The 15,501-nt window shown below is 39.4% G+C and overlaps 1 protein-coding gene across 2 annotated transcripts in view; it reads left to right on the top strand.

Moving 5' to 3' along the window:
• SOS2 (SOS Ras/Rho guanine nucleotide exchange factor 2) overlaps nt 1-15,501 on the top strand; it is a 107,796-nt gene that overhangs the window by 86,299 nt on the left and 5,996 nt on the right. For both annotated transcript variants that reach the window (XM_047767274.1, XM_047767276.1), the window contains 2 exons: nt 223-484; nt 995-1,036. In XM_047767274.1, coding sequence (XP_047623230.1) covers nt 223-484; nt 995-1,036 — 304 coding nt within the window. The remainder of the gene's footprint in view (nt 1-222; nt 485-994; nt 1,037-15,501) is intronic.

Below are 15,501 nucleotides of genomic sequence, written 5' to 3'. Positions count from 1 at the left end.
TCTTTCTGCAGTATGAAAAGAGGTTTTCTTATATTCAAGTCTAGCTTAAAATCAAGCCAATCAAGTCCAAAGTGTTCTAGTAGAATGTTACAGACTGTCCTTGCAGAGTGGCATTTATTGTAACTCTTTTAACTATATGCTAAGTATTAGTAAGATAGTGCTAAATCATAAAATATAAAGTACATGCAAATTAGTAATGGTAATTGTATTTGCTTTTCCTAGCCTAGGAAATCAACTTTCTCTTTAAAATCTCCTGGAATAAGGCCTAATACAGGCCGACATGGCTCTACCTCAGGTACTTTACGAGGCCATCCAACACCATTAGAAAGAGAACCATGTAAAATAAGCTTTAGTCGGATTGCTGAAACAGACCTTGAATCAACAGTGTCAGCACCAACCTCTCCAAACACACCATCTACTCCACCAGTATCTGCTTCTTCAGACCTTAGTGTGTTTTTAGATGTGGATCTCAACAGTTCCTGTGGTATGTATTTGATATAAACTATTTGGCTAAAAAAAAAAAGGAATCTCATGTTTCAGATAATTCTTTTCATTATTTTAGTGAGGAAATTGTATTAGCCTTTGCAGACTATATTAGTATGAAAAGCGACATCTAAATATGAAAATAGTGATTAACACAGGGGAGTAAATATGATTTGTGCATTGTTTTTACACTTTATTTTCTAATTCATTCAACAAAGATTTATTTAGAACCTCTTGGGGCCCCACTTCTACTCTAAAGGGAGCAGTAGACAATGAAAAAGAGAACGAAACCAGTAAGTTCTGTGAAGGAAATTTAAAAAGAGACTGATAAGGAACTATTTCTGCTGAGAAAGGAAAAATATTCCTGGTACAAAGTATACCAAGTTCATTCTTTAAAAACTAACACGGCAAAAGATGTTGATGAAATTCTGGACTCTGTATATTAATATATATGTTACTTAAAGCAAATATTTAAAAAATAAAACCAAATTAATTTTTCTCATTCCAATAGGAAGCAATAGCATCTTTGCTCCAGTCCTCTTGCCACATTCAAGTAAGTAAGAGTTTGAGTTGAATCTAATGAAATGACTATAAAGATAATAATTGAGTGATTAAAATTGTATGTGAATATTTTTGATTTTAGCAACATTTTAAAAATTTAAGAAACAAATGAAATTCTTACAAATGAATTATTTGCTTACAACTAGGTACTATTTAAACTCTACTGTAGTTTGTTTTCATTATTTTCTAACCTATCTATGTTCCAGGGGTTGTATGACATTGAACAAATTCCTTAGCATCTCTTAATTTAAGAATCAAATGAGACAAGTATGTAGAGCACCTAGCATATTGAATGAGCGTGATTTCATAGCAGTTGCCTCTCCTTTTCCCCACTACTTCTGATTCATTTTCCTGAATGGATAATACTAAATGTTAATCAATTTCCCAAGATAGCCTTGATTACTTATTTCTTTTCATGAGCCTTTTAGATTAAAGCAGCATTTCTGCTTTTAACTATCTGCCATTCTTAATTATATCATGACATAAATACTGTCACCTCAGAATTCCCATTGTAGCACAGTGGAAACAAATCCCACTAGTATCCATGAGGATGTGAATTCAATCCCTGGCCCTGCTCAGTGGGTCGGGGATCCGGCATTGCCATGATCAGTGGTGTGGATTGAAAACTCTGCTCGGGTCTGGTGTTGCTGTGGCTGTGGTGTAGGCTGGCAGATGTAGATATGATTCAACCCCTAGCCTGGGAACCTCCATGTGCCGTGGGTGCGGCCCTAAAAAGCAGAAAAAAAAAAAAAATACTGTCGCCTCTTTTCCTGTGGTCATTTATTTAAAACAAAATAACCCAAAGGGACACAGCAGCTTCAGGAATAATTCCCATGGAGAACTTCTGCTTCTATCATAGTAAAATGTGTATCATTTAGATAGTATCAAGAGAGTGCCTGTTTTGTGAGAAAAGTAAGTTTATTCTTTTAAATATTTAATTCTTTTTTTTTTCCTTTTTAGGGCCACACCCAAGGCACATGGAAATTCCAGGCAAGGGGTCAAATCAGAGCTACAGCTGTCAGCCCACGCCACAGCCACAGCAATACAAGATTCAAGCCACATATGAGACCTACACCGAAGCTCATGGTGACGCCAGATGCTTTACCCACTGAGCAGGGCCAGGGATCAAACCTGCATCCTCGTGGATACTAGTCAGGTTCATTACCACTGAGCCACAAGGGGAACTCCTAAATATTTAATTCTTTAATTTTAAAATGTTTATCATGATGATATATGTGTTGAAAAGGCAAATACTGCTAAAAACTTGAAATTAACAGAATTTTCTACCCCATGTCTCCTCACCACTTTTCCTGTTCTCCAGTGATACTTCCACATTTTTAAATTATGTTTTTATATTTCTCTTTCTCTTGAATCATTTATTTTAGGCAGTATTTACCTGTTTCTTTCTGTGGTATATGTGTATTTCACTCTTTAGTATATTTACCACATTTGGGGAAAATATTATTCATTGCTCAGTCAAAGAGTGTATATTATGATGTTGCTTTGTTTCTTATACAGCTGTGTTTCCTGAAGTTAATAGTAGCGTCATTAATCGTTAGGATTTTTATTTGTTAGTTTTTTTTAAACCTCTGTTGTTAAGTCCTTCCACATCCTCTTACAGCACAGTTTTCCATTAAGTCAGACCATTTAAGGAAGTTTTCAAGATTTTTTTTTTCCTTTTTTGGATGCCCCTCAGCATATGGAGATCTCAGGCCAGGAATCAGATCTGAGATACAGTTGCAACCTACATCACAGCTGTGGCAGTGTCAGATCCTTTAACCCACTGTGTGGGCTAGGGATCAAACCTTCATCTTGGTGCTGCAGAGATGCCAATGATCCCATTGCCCCATAGCAGGAACTGCTAGCAGGAATTTTTTTTTTTTTTTTTTTTTTGCTTTTTAACTTGGAAACTTCCTTGCTGATACTGTGTTATCATCCTGCTCCAGTTAGGGCTGGTTCCTATCCTGTCCTCTGACCCAGCTGAAATCCTTGAACTTTCTTTTGTTGTCATCCCAGAAATTCCCTTCATCTCTCTCTCTCGTGTTGGATCCTTATTTTGGTAGGTACATCCTCCGGTAGCTACTTGAGAAAGGATACATAGAATATAAGTTTTTAAGTTCTTACATTTCTGAAACTGTATTTACACATTTAATTATTAATAGTTTGGCTGGATATAGAATATTAAATCATTTTCACTCAGAATCTTTAAGGCATTTTCCTGCCATCTTCTACCTTCCATACTTCCTGTTTAGAAATCTGATACCAGAGTTCTCGTTGTGGCTCAGCAGTAATGAACATGACTAGTATCCGTGAGGATGCAGATTTGATCCCTTGCCTTGCTCAGTGGTTAAGGATCCAGCATTGCCATGAGCTATGGTGTAGGTCACAGATGTGGCTCGGATCTGGAGTTGCTGTGGCTGTGGTGTAGGCTGGCATCTGCAGCTCTCATTTGACCCCTAGCCTGGGATCCTCTATAAGAGCAAAAAAAAAAGAAAAAGAAAAAGAAAAAAGAAAAAAAGTCTGATACCATTCACTCATAAACTGTTCGTGCATAATTTTAAATGCCTATTATATGCAGGCACTGTTATAGGTATGAGAGAAATGGCACTGAACAAAATAGACAAAAATCCTTTTGTCAATAACCTTACATTCTTTTTTAAATTATTTTTTCAGATTATAGGAGTTCTCTCTTGGGCACAATGGGTTAAGAATCTGACTGCAGCGACTCAAGTTGCTGTGGAGCTGCCAGTTTGATCCCTGGCCCGTGTAGTGGGTTAAAGGACCTGATGTTGCCACAGGTGTAGGTCACAGCTGTGGCTCAGATTCATTCTCAGACTAGGGAACTTCCATATGCCGCAGGTGCAGCCCTAAAAAGAAGAAAAAGTTATAGTAGATTTATATCATTGTGCTAATTTTTGCTGTACAGCAGTGTGACTTAGTTATACATATGTATACTTTTAAAAAAATTCCTTTCCATTATGATTTATACTAGGAGATTGGATATAGTTCCCTGTGCTATACAGCAGGACCTCGTTGTCTATCCATTCCAAATAAAATAGTTTGTATTTACTACCCTCAAACTCTGTTTAGCCCTTTCCCTCCCCTTCTCCCCCTTAGCCACCACAAATCAGTTCTCTGTGTCTGTGAGTCTGTTTCTGTTCTGCAGATGGGTTCATTTGTGCCATATTTTAGATTCCACATGTAAGTGATATCATATGGTAGTTATCTTTCTCCTTGATTTATTTCACTTAGTATGAGAATCTCTGGTTGAATTCATGTTGCTGCAGATGGCATTATTTTGTTCTTTTTTATGGCTGAGTAGTATTCATTGTGTATATGTACCACATCTTCTTAATCTGTTCATGTTAATGGACATTTAGGTCGTTGCCAAGTCTTGGCTGTTGTGAATAATACTGCAGTGAATATTGGGGTACATGTGCCCCTTTGAATCACTGTTTTGTCCACATATATGCCCAGGAGTGGGATTGCTGGATCATATGTATAATCGTACATTCTTAATCCTCTTTTTTTGAAAACTGGAGTTTACTTACTGTAGTAAAGGGACCCAAAAATACAGTGCCTTAAATGAAATAGAAGGTTATTTCTCAGAATAGCCAGGGCAAGTAGACAAGTCTGCTTTATAAGCTAGCAGGGCAATCCAGGATGCTCAAAATGTGAGTTCCATCTCTGAGTCTTAAGCAACTGATTCAAGTTATTACCCTTTTTCTTCCATCAGGAACATGGAGGGCAAGGAGTTTTGTTAAAAAAAACTTGATCTGGGAGTTGTGCATATCACTCTTGCTCTCATCCCATTGGGTAAAACTTAGTCACATGGGCACTGCTACAAGGGAGGCCTTTTTGTCTTGCTAAAATTCATGGCATTCTCTTACTAAAAGAAGAAAGAGAAGGGTGTGCTGGGGGACAGAAGTCTCTGCCACATTATATTCAAGGAACTTTTAGGATCTTTTCTTTATTTGTAATGATCTATATATATTCACAATGATCTGCTTTGATGTGGGTCTTTTCTTTTTTCATTTTGTTGCCTATTTAATGAACTATGTATGTATGTATGTATGTATGTATTTAATTGCTGGCCCCATGGCATATGGAAGTTCCCAGACTAGGGATCAAATCCAAGCTACAGCCGCAACCTGCTCTGCAGCTGTGACCTGTGCCATGGCTAGGCAATGCCAGTTCCTTAACTCACTTCACTGGGCTGGGGATTGAACCTACACCTTTGCAGTGACTTGAGCCACTGCAGTCAGATTCTTAACCCACTGCACCACAGTAGAAACTCCTTAATGAACCTTTTATATTTAGAGATTCACATCTTTAATTTCTAGAAATTGTTCCTGTATTGTTTTGTTAATAATTTCTTCCTTGCCATTTTCTCCAATTTCCTTTTTGGAGCTTCTTTTCCTTACTGTACATCCTAGATTAATCCTCTGGGGTTTTTTTTTTTGTCTCTTATCTCCTATTGTCCATCTCTTTGTTCTGTTTTCTGGGAGATTTCTAGAAGACTACAATAGTGATAGCACCAGATCCTTAACCTGTTGAGCCAGCAGGAAACTCCATGCTGTTATTATATCATCCTATTCTGGTGTCATTTTTCAGTTTTTTGGTGTTTTTTGGTGTTTTTTGTTTGTTTGTTTGTTTTTTGTCTTTTGTCTTTTTAGGGCCACACCTGCGGCACATGGAGGTTCCAAGGCTAGGAGTTAAATTGGAGCTGCAGTTGCCAGCCTGCACCACAGCCCACAGCCACAGTAATGCCAGATCTGAGCAGCATCTGTGACCTACACCACAGCTCACTGCAACGCCAGATTCTTAACCCGCTGAGCGAGGCCAGGGATCGAACCCACAACTTCATGCTTCCTAGTTGGATTCGTTTCCGCTGGGCCACGATGGTAACTAGAAAAAGTCCCTTTTTCAGTTTGTGAAAAAATGTTGTTCCTGGGGAGTTCCTGTCATGGCTCAGCGGAAACGAATCCAACTAATATCCACGAAGATGCGGGTTTGATCCCTGGCCCCACCCAGTGGGTTAAGCATCTGACGTTGCCATGCTACAGTACAGGTTGAAATCTCGGCTGGGATTTCATGTTGCTGTGGCTGTGGTGTAGGCCAGCAGCTGCAGCTGCCATTGGATCCCTAGCCTGGAAACTTCCACATGCCACGGGTGCGACCCTAAAAACAAACAAACAATTTGTTTCTGGTATTATTTCTTCTCTGAGTTTCTTTTCTCTATTAGTTATGGTCTGTTGTCTTCCATATTGGAGGCCTTCCTTTCTTGTCTGGTATTCTTAGCTTTCTGTTCATATTTTAGAGCGAGGCAGTATAAACTGATGGAAAGTGCTATACATGGGCAGAGCTTGTTGACTTGTGCATTTCACTGTAGAGTAATACAGTGATGAGAATTTTTTTACTTAGGTAATCCCCAAATGTCAGAATCTATGAGACCTTTTCTCTAAGAGTATTTAGTTTCTCCAAAGAAAGATCTCTGGATCTTCTGCCTGAGAGGTGTCTGCATTTAGTTGAAAATCTGTGTTTTCAACATAAACAAGTGTCCCCAAGTCTAAAATTTCAATTGTCAAGAGAATAAAAACCCCAGCTTTCTGCAGTGGTAGAAACATGGTGGTTTCCTGGCCTAAGTAGAGAATATGGATTTGGGTTCTACTTGCCCCTTATATAGACTTAATCATGTCTTAACTTTTCATACCAATGCCTTCCACTGTCCAAGTGCCTTTAATTCCTGATCCCTCTTTTGGTTTTGTGGGGGTAAATATGCTGCTGTTTGTTGGTCCCACTGACTGTAGACATTTGGGCTTCATCTTCCTCCATTTGTCTCCTTCATGTACCTTGTAGTCCACATTCATGTATTAAAGCTTTGGGATTCAGATATTTCCTGGCTTCACTGAAGTTTGTGTATGTTTCTTCCCTTGTTGTTTAGCAGTGGAAATATTTTTGTTATATATGTTAGTTCCTAGTGTTTCTGTAACAAAGCACCACAAACTGAGTGGCTTAAAGTCTAGTTCTCGTGGCTGGAAGCCCTAAATCAAGGTATTGGCAGGGCCATACTCCCTCAGCAGTGTGTAAGATAGAATCTTTCCTTGCCTTTTCTGGCTTCTGGCATTTACTGGCAATCTGTGACATCCTTTGGTTTGTAGATATATCACTTTGATCTCTGCCTTTATTGTCACATGATCATCTTATTCTTGTATCTCATTGTCTCTTCTGTTTTATTAAAGACCCAATCATACAGAATTAGGGCTCACTTTCATCCTAACTTGATTACATATGTATAAAGACTGTATTTCCAAATACAGTCACATTTATAAGTACTGGGGTTAGGAGTTGTTGCGGGGAGAGGGGAGGTACAAAATTCAACCTGTAACACTATGTCATTTTATTTTTAGGTTTTTTTAATTTTTTAAAAAATATAATGATTTTTATTTTTTTCCATTATGCCTGGTTTGCAGTGTTCTGTCAATTTTCTGCTGTACAGCAAGGGGACCCAGTTACACATACATGTATAGATTCTTTCTTCTCACATTATCGTGCTCCATCATAAGTGACTAGACATAGTTCCCAGTGATACACAGCAGGATCTCATTGCTTATCCATTCCAAAGGCAGTCGTCTGCATCTATTAATCCCAAGCTCCCAATCCATCCCACTACCTCCCTCTCCCCCTTGGCAACCACAAGTCAATTCTCCAAGTCTATGATTTTCTTTTCTGTGGAAAAGTTCATTTGTGCCATATATTATATTCCAGAGATAAGGGATATCATATGGTATCTGTTTTTCTCTTTCTGACTTAATTCACTCAGTATGAGAGTCTCTAGTTCCATCCAGGTGGCTCCAAATGGCATTATTTTGTTCTTTTTAATGGCTGAGTAGTAGTCCACTGTGTATATACACCACCTCTTCGTAATCCAATTATCTGTTGATAGACATTTAGGTTGTTTCCATGTCTTGGCTATTGTGAATAGTGCTACAGTGAACATGAGGGTGCATGTGTCTTTTTCAAGGAAAGTTTTGTCCAGATATATGTCCAAGAGTGGGATTGTTGGGTCATATGGTAGTTCTGTGTGTAGTTTTCTAAGGTACCTCCATACTGTTCTCCGTAGTGGTTGTACCAGCTTGCATTCCCACCAACAGTGCAGGAGGGTTCCCTTTTCTCCACACCCCTTCCAGCATTTGTTATTTGTGGATTTATTAATGATGGCCATTCTGACTGGTGTGAGGTAGTATCTCATGGTAATTTTGATTTGCATTTCTGTAATCATCAGGGATGTTGAGCATTGTTTCAAGTGCTTGTTAGCCATCTGTATATGTTCCTTGGAGAAATGTCTGCTCAGGTCTTTTGCCCATTTTTCCATTGGGTTGTTGGCTTTTTTGCTCTTGAGTTGTCTAAGTTGTTTGTATGTTTTAGAGATTAAGCCCTTGTCCGTTGCATCGTTTGAAACTATTTTCTCCCATTCTGTGTGTTATCTTTTTGTTTTTGGTTTCCTTTGCTGTACAAAAACTTGTCAGTTTGATTAGTTCCCATTGGTTTATTTTTGCTTTTATTTCTGTTGCTTTGGGAGACTGACCTGAGCAAACATTTGTAAGGTTAATGTCAGAGAATGTTTTGCCTATGCTCTCTTCCACGAGTTTGATGGTTTGTTGTCTTATATTTAAGTCTTTCAGCCATTTCAAGTTTATGTTTGTGCATGGTGTGAGGATGTATTCTAGTTTCATTGATTTGCACCTGCTGAAAAGACTTTTTCCCATTTTATGTTCTTGCCTCCTTTATCAAAGATTAATTGACCATAGGTATTTGGGTTTATTTCTGGGTTCTTTATTCTGTTCCATTGGTCTGTATGACTGTTTTGGTGCAAGTAGCACACTATCTTGATTAGTGCAGCTTTGTAATATTGCCTGAGGTCTGGGAGGGTTTGCCTCCTGCTTGGTTTTTGTTCCTCAGAATTGCTTTGGCAATTCTGGGTCTTTCATGGTTCCATATAAGTTTTTGGGTTGTTCCTTCTATTTCTGTAAAAAATGTCATGGGTAATTTGATAGGGATTGCATTGAATCTGTTGATTGCTTTGGGTAGTACAGCCATTTTCATAATACTAACTTTTCCCACCCAGGAGCATGGAATATCTTTCCATTTCTTTTTTTAAATTTAAATTTAATTTTTTTAATTTTTAATATAATGATTTTTATTTTTTTCCATTGTAGCTGGTTTACTATGTTCTGTCGATTTTCTACGGTGAAGCATGGTGACCTAGTTACACTTATATGTATACATTCTTTTTTCTCATCTTTCCATTTCTTTATATCTTCTTTAATTTCCTTGATGAATGTTTTTTAGTTCTCAGCATCTAAGTCTTTTACCTCCTTGGTCAGGTGTATTCCCAGGTATTTGATTGTTGGGGGGTGCAATTTTAAAAGGTATTGTATTTTCGTATTCCTTTTCTAATATTTCATTGTTAGTATACAGAAATGCGACTGATTTGTTAATCTTATATCATGCTACTTTGCTGAATTTATTGACCAGTCGAGTAGGTTTTCGGTTAAGTCCTTAGGGTTTTCTATATGTAGTATCATGTCATCTGCTTACAGTGACAGTTTTACCTCTTCTCTTCCTATTTGGATGCCTTTTATTTCTTTCGTTTTTCTAATTGCTGTGGCTAGGACTTCAAATACTTACGTTGAATAACAGTGGTGAGAGTGGGCATCCTTGTCTTGTTCCAGATTTTAGTGGGAAGGCTTTCAGCTTTTCTCCATTGAGTTTTACATTTGCTGTGGGTTTGTTGTAAATGGGCTTTTATTATATTAGGGTATGTTCCCTCTCTACCCACTTTGGTAAGAGTTTTCATCATGAATGGATGTTGGACTTAGTCAAATGCTTTTTCTGCATCTATTGAGATGACCATGTGGTTTTTGACTTTTCTTTTGTTAATGTGGTGTATGTTGTTGATTGATTTGCATATGTTGAACTATCCTTCTGAACCTGGGAAGAAGCCCACTTGGTCGTGGTGTCTGATCTTTTTTATATGTTGTTGGATGCAGTTGGCTAAAATTTGTTGAGAATTTTTGCGTCTATACTCATGAAAGATATTGGTCTATAGTTTTCTTTTTTGGAGGTATCTTTGTCTGGTTTTGGAATTAGAGTGATGGTGGTGTCATAGAATGTCTTTGGGAGTGTTCCTTCTTCTTCCACCTTTTGGAAAAGTTTAAGGAGGATGGGTGTAAGTTCCTCTTTGTATGTTTGGTAGAATTCACCTGTGAAGCCATCTGGTCCTGGACTTTTATTTGTATGAAGTGTTTTTATGACATATTCAATTTCATTTCTAGTGATTGGTCTGTTCAGTTGATCTGTTTCTTCTCGATTCAGTTTTGGCAGGCTGTAAGTCTCTAGAAAGTTGTCCATTTCTTCTAGGTTGTCAAATTTGTTGGCATTCAGTTGTTCGTAATAGTCTCTCATGGTTTTTAGTGTTTCTGTAGTTAGTATCCATTGTGACTTCTCCTTTTTCATTTCTTATTTTGTTTATTTGGGTTTTTTCCTCTCCTCTTCTTGGTGTGAGTCTAGCCAGAGGTTTGTCAACTTTATTTACCTTTTCAAAGAACCAGCTCTTGGTTTTACTGATTTTTTTCTATTGTTTTTTGAATCTCTAATTTATTGATTTCCTCTCTGGTCTTTATGATTTCCCTCCTTCTGCTGACTTTAGGTTTTGTTTGTTTTTCTTTTTCTAATTCATTTTGGTGGTGGGTTAAGTTGTTGTTTGTGATTTTTCTTCTTTTTTGAGGAAGGGCTGTCTTGCTATGAATTTCCCTCTGAGCACCGCCTTTGTGGCTTCCCATAGATTTTGAGTGGTTGTGTCTTCATTATCATTTGTCTCGAGGCATTTTTTAATTTGTTTCTTGATTTCCTCATTGACCTGTTGGTTTTTTAGTCGCATGTTGTTTAGTCTCTATGCAGTAAGTTTTTCCTCAGTTCTTTTCCTGTGGTTGATTTCTAGTTTCATGCCATTGTGGTCAGAGAAGATACTTGGCATAATTTCTATATTCATCAATTTGTTGAGGTTAGCTTTGTGCCCCAGTATGTGATTGATCCCTGAGAATGTTCCATGTGCACTTGAGAAGACTGTATATTCTGACTTTTTTGGATGTAATGTCCTGAAAATGTCGATTAAGTCTAACGTTTCTATTGTGTCCTTTAAGATCTCTGTTGCTTTACTGATTTTCTATCTAGAGGATCTGTCCATTGATACGCATGGGGTGTTAAGTCTCCCACTATGATTGTATTCTCATCAATTTCTCCTTTTACGTGTGTTAGTATTTATTGTAGGTTTCTGAGTGCTCCTATATTAGGGGCCTATATATTGACGACTGTAATATCCTCTTCTTGAATGGATCCTTTAACCATTAAATAGTGTCCTTCTTTGTCTTTCTTTATGGCCTTCATTTTACAGCCTATTTTGTGTGATAATGAGTATTGCAACTCCTTCTTCCCTGTCTTGTCCATTGGCATGAAATATCTTTTCCCATCCCCTCACTTTCAATCTATATGTGTCCTTTGCCCTAAGGTGAGTCTCTTGTAGGCAGCAGATTGAAGGTTTTTCCTTCTTTATCCAACCTGCCACTCTGTGTCTTTTGATTGGAGCATTTAGTCCATTGACATTTAAGGTGATTACTGATAGATATGTATTTATTGCCATTTTAAACCTTGTTTTCCAGTTGATTCTGTGTTTCTCTTCATTTTTTGGTTGGATGATTTCCATTTATTTTATGCTTGAGTACTTTTTAGTTATTGTGAATGTAATGTTTGGTTTTGATTTGTGGTTGTCCTGATTTTTAAGTATGTTAACCCCTTCCTGTATCTGCTTGCTTTAGCCTGATAGTCATATAGGCTCAAACACATTATTTAAAGAAAAAAAAAAGAGTCTATATTTTCTTATTTTCCTTCCCCACATTCTATGATTTTGATGTATTTTTTTTAAAAAATATCTTCATGTTTAGATCTGTATGCTGCCTTATTTAAGTGATTGTTTTCCATTTGTGGTTTCCTCCATCCTAATTCTTTGGGGTTTTTTTTCGTTTGTTTGTTTGTTTAGAGAAGCCCTTTCAGTATTTCTTTTAGAATGGGTTTAGTGTTGCTGTACTCTTTTAGCTTTTGTTTGTTGGAGAAATCCTTTATTTCCCCTTCTATTTTGAATGATATTCTTGCTGGATAGAGTATTCTAGGCCACAGATTTTTTTCCTTTCAGCACTTTGAATATATCTTGCCACTCCCTTCTGGCCTGTAGTGTTTCTGTAGAGAAATCAGCTGGTAGCTATATGGGGGTTCCCTTATAACTAACGCTTTGCTTTTCTCTTGCTGCCTTTAGAATCCTCTTTGTAACTTTTGCCATTCTTATTATGTCTTGGTGTGGGCCTGTTTGGGTTCAACTTGTTTGGGGCCCTCTCTGCTTCCTGTATCTCGATATCAGTTTCCTTTAGATTTGGAAAGTTTTCAGCCATAATTTCTTCAAATATATTTTCTATCCCCTTTTCTTTTTCTTCTCCTTCTGGAACTCCTATTGTGTGTATATTGGCCTGCTTTATATTATCCCATAGATCTCTTATATTGCTTTCATGCTTTTTCATTTGGTTTTCTGTCTGCTGTCCTGATTGGGTGTTTTCCATTTTTCTGTCTTCCACGTCACTAATTCATTTCTCTGCATTATTCCTTCTGCTCTTTATTGCCTTTAGCTTTGTTTGCATCTCTGCAAATGAATTTTCTAGTTTTTCTTGGCTCCTCCTTATATTTTCTAGTTTTTTCTAAGGGAATCTGCACTACTGTTCATATCCTCTCTTAAGTCCTTGATATTCGGCCTTAATTCCTTCTGTATTTTCACTGTCTCCCTTTTGAATTCATTGTCTTTCAGGATGCAGAGGTCTGTTTCGTTGTTGACTACTTTAGGTGAATTTTCCTGTTCCTTTAACTGGGAATGGTTTCTGAGCTTCTTCATCTTGCTCGTGTTTTTCTGTGAGTTCGGGGAAGCCAAACTGTAGTCTTGTAAGGCTACTTCTATGCAAGAGCACCCCTTTGTATTTTGGGGGGTGTTACTATTTATTTTTGGTGTGGGAGTTTGAATATTTGCTGTCTCTTTCTTTGGTGTGAGCAGGCTGTTATCCCCAGGATGTTCAGTGTGTTTTCAGGGAGAAGGAGGCAATGGGTAGGGCCAACAGTCAGTGCCTGGTCATTGGGCTCTCAACAGCAACAAGGACCTTCAGGAAGTTGGCATAGGCAACTCCTAGTTGCAGAGCCCTGGGGAGTGGTAATGAGCTCTAGGCAGATCTACGAGGACCAGAGCATTTGGCAGTAACAGCAGCAGGGTGTTTGAGTTCCCAGGGAAGTGAGAGCAACAACAGCTTGTATTCAATTGCAGTGCCCTCCTCTGAGGTGATTGGAACTGCAGGTGGAGCCTGTCCAGGGACCCCAATTGGTAGCGGGCCATGACTCCCTGGAGTCAGTGATAACTGTAGTGGTTTGCCCCCACCACCTGTAGACCTTGCATGAAGCAATCCATCTTACTTAGCCCACATAGAAGGTGCTGCACAGGCTGCTCTTAGTTACAGGATCCTGGAAAGTAACAGAGATCAGGCATTTGGGTACTGCCCATAGTATTTGACAGTGGCAACAGCAGGGCGGGTATGTTCCCAGGGGTTCGAGTGCATCAACAGGAGGTGTTTGGTCACAATGCCCTCCTCTTTGGTGCCCTTGAGGTGAATGGAGCTGCAAGTGATGTCTGTTCACGGACCCACAGTGGTAGCAAGCCACTCCCACCTCTGGAGCCAGAGATAACTGCAGTGGTTTGCCCCCGCCTCCTGTAGACCATGCAAGAAGTACCTCATCCTGCTTAGCCCCCACAGGAGGTGCTGCACCAGCTGCTCCTAGTTGTAGGGTCCAGTGACCAAGTATTTGGGCACCACCCAGAGCATTTGGCAGTGGCAGCTGCAGGGCCGGTGTGTTCCCAGGAGAGTGAGAGCAACATCATATGGTGCTTGTTGCAGTGCCCTCTTTTTTTCTTTTTTGCCAACCCCTGAGGTGACAGGCCCGCAGTGGTGGCAAGCCACGCCTCCCTCTGGCCTTTGAGCCGACTCCTGAAGTTTGTCCCTGCCGCCTTTAGATCATTCAAGAGGCATCCTGTCGCACTTAGCCCCCTGATGCCCTTGGCCCACACAAGAGGTGCCTGGCCATCAGTGCCCAGCGCAAGTAGTGCCTGGTCTCCCATAAATGAGCAAGAGGCTTCTCGCCGCCCATAGCCTGTGCCAGAGCTGCCCTACTCTCTGAGATCCCGCCAGCATGTGCACTCACACACACTTGGGTGCAGGAAGTTTCCTATGGCGGTCTGCCCCTCCTCCTCTCGCTCTCCCCAGCAATGGCACCTTTCCTCTCCTGCAGGTGCGGACCTTCTCCCGAGTTCCCTCTGCTCTGGCATTCCACTCCCCAGCCCGTAGCACACCACTTCCCCACCCGTGGTGTATTGCTCCTTAGCCCCTTAGGTTGTCTCCACACCGCCAACCCCAGTCCTCTCCCCAGGACTCACCTCTAGAGCCTAAATCTCAGTGCCCAGTGCCACCTGAGCATCTTAGGCTATGGTGTCTAGGCCAGTGGTTCAGATGATCTGTGAGGCTCTCATTCTGCTTTGCCATTCTCAGTCCAGCTGCTACACTTTTCTCGGGGACTTTAAGGTCCCTCTGATTTGGCTGATCTTTCCGTCAGTTAGGTGGCTTCCCAGGATGTGGGTTCCTTTTCTCCTTCACTGCTCCCTCTCAGGAATGCTAGTCCTGTCCTGATCGCTTTTCTCTCTCTCTCTCTTTTCTTTTGTTCTACCCATTTATGTCAAGAGTTTCTTGCCCTTTTTGGAGGTTTAAGTTCTTCTGCCAGCATTCAGTTGATGTTCTGTACGAGTCATTTTACATGTAGATGTGTTTTTTTGATGTGTTTTTGGGAGAAGATGAGCGCAACCTCTTGCTCCTCCACCATCTTGCTCCTCCTCCTCCACTATGTCATTTTAGAACCAGGAGTTCTAGACATTATTCTGAATGGTTATTATTAAATACACTTGCCATGTGATAAAGAAAATTTTGTTTTGAATTTTAGCAGAAAATACTGAGAATAACTGTATAAGATTCTGAATACCTGAAAGAAAATCTAAGTATGAGATGTGCTCACATAGGAGATAAACAGCAAGACTCCATTAACAGTGGACGTGAATAGACAGTTTACATCTAAGTATGAGCAAGCCTGTGTTAAAAGGTGCTCTCATAAGTAAGGTACCTTACTTATCCCTTGCAGATTGATGTATAGTGTGATCCTTTTGGAAAGAAATCTAAAAATAACATAACAAAGCAAAATATGTTAACACCCTTTGGTCTTATTCATTCAATAGCAAATTGAATATTTTGTACCAGCTACTCTGCTAAG

Source organism: Phacochoerus africanus, chromosome 2, assembly GCF_016906955.1.
Source record: "Phacochoerus africanus isolate WHEZ1 chromosome 2, ROS_Pafr_v1, whole genome shotgun sequence".
NCBI classification, from domain to species: Eukaryota; Metazoa; Chordata; class Mammalia; order Artiodactyla; family Suidae; genus Phacochoerus; species Phacochoerus africanus.
The sequence above is the reverse complement of the archived record's forward strand: the minus strand, read 5'-3'. Positions and strand labels throughout refer to the sequence as shown.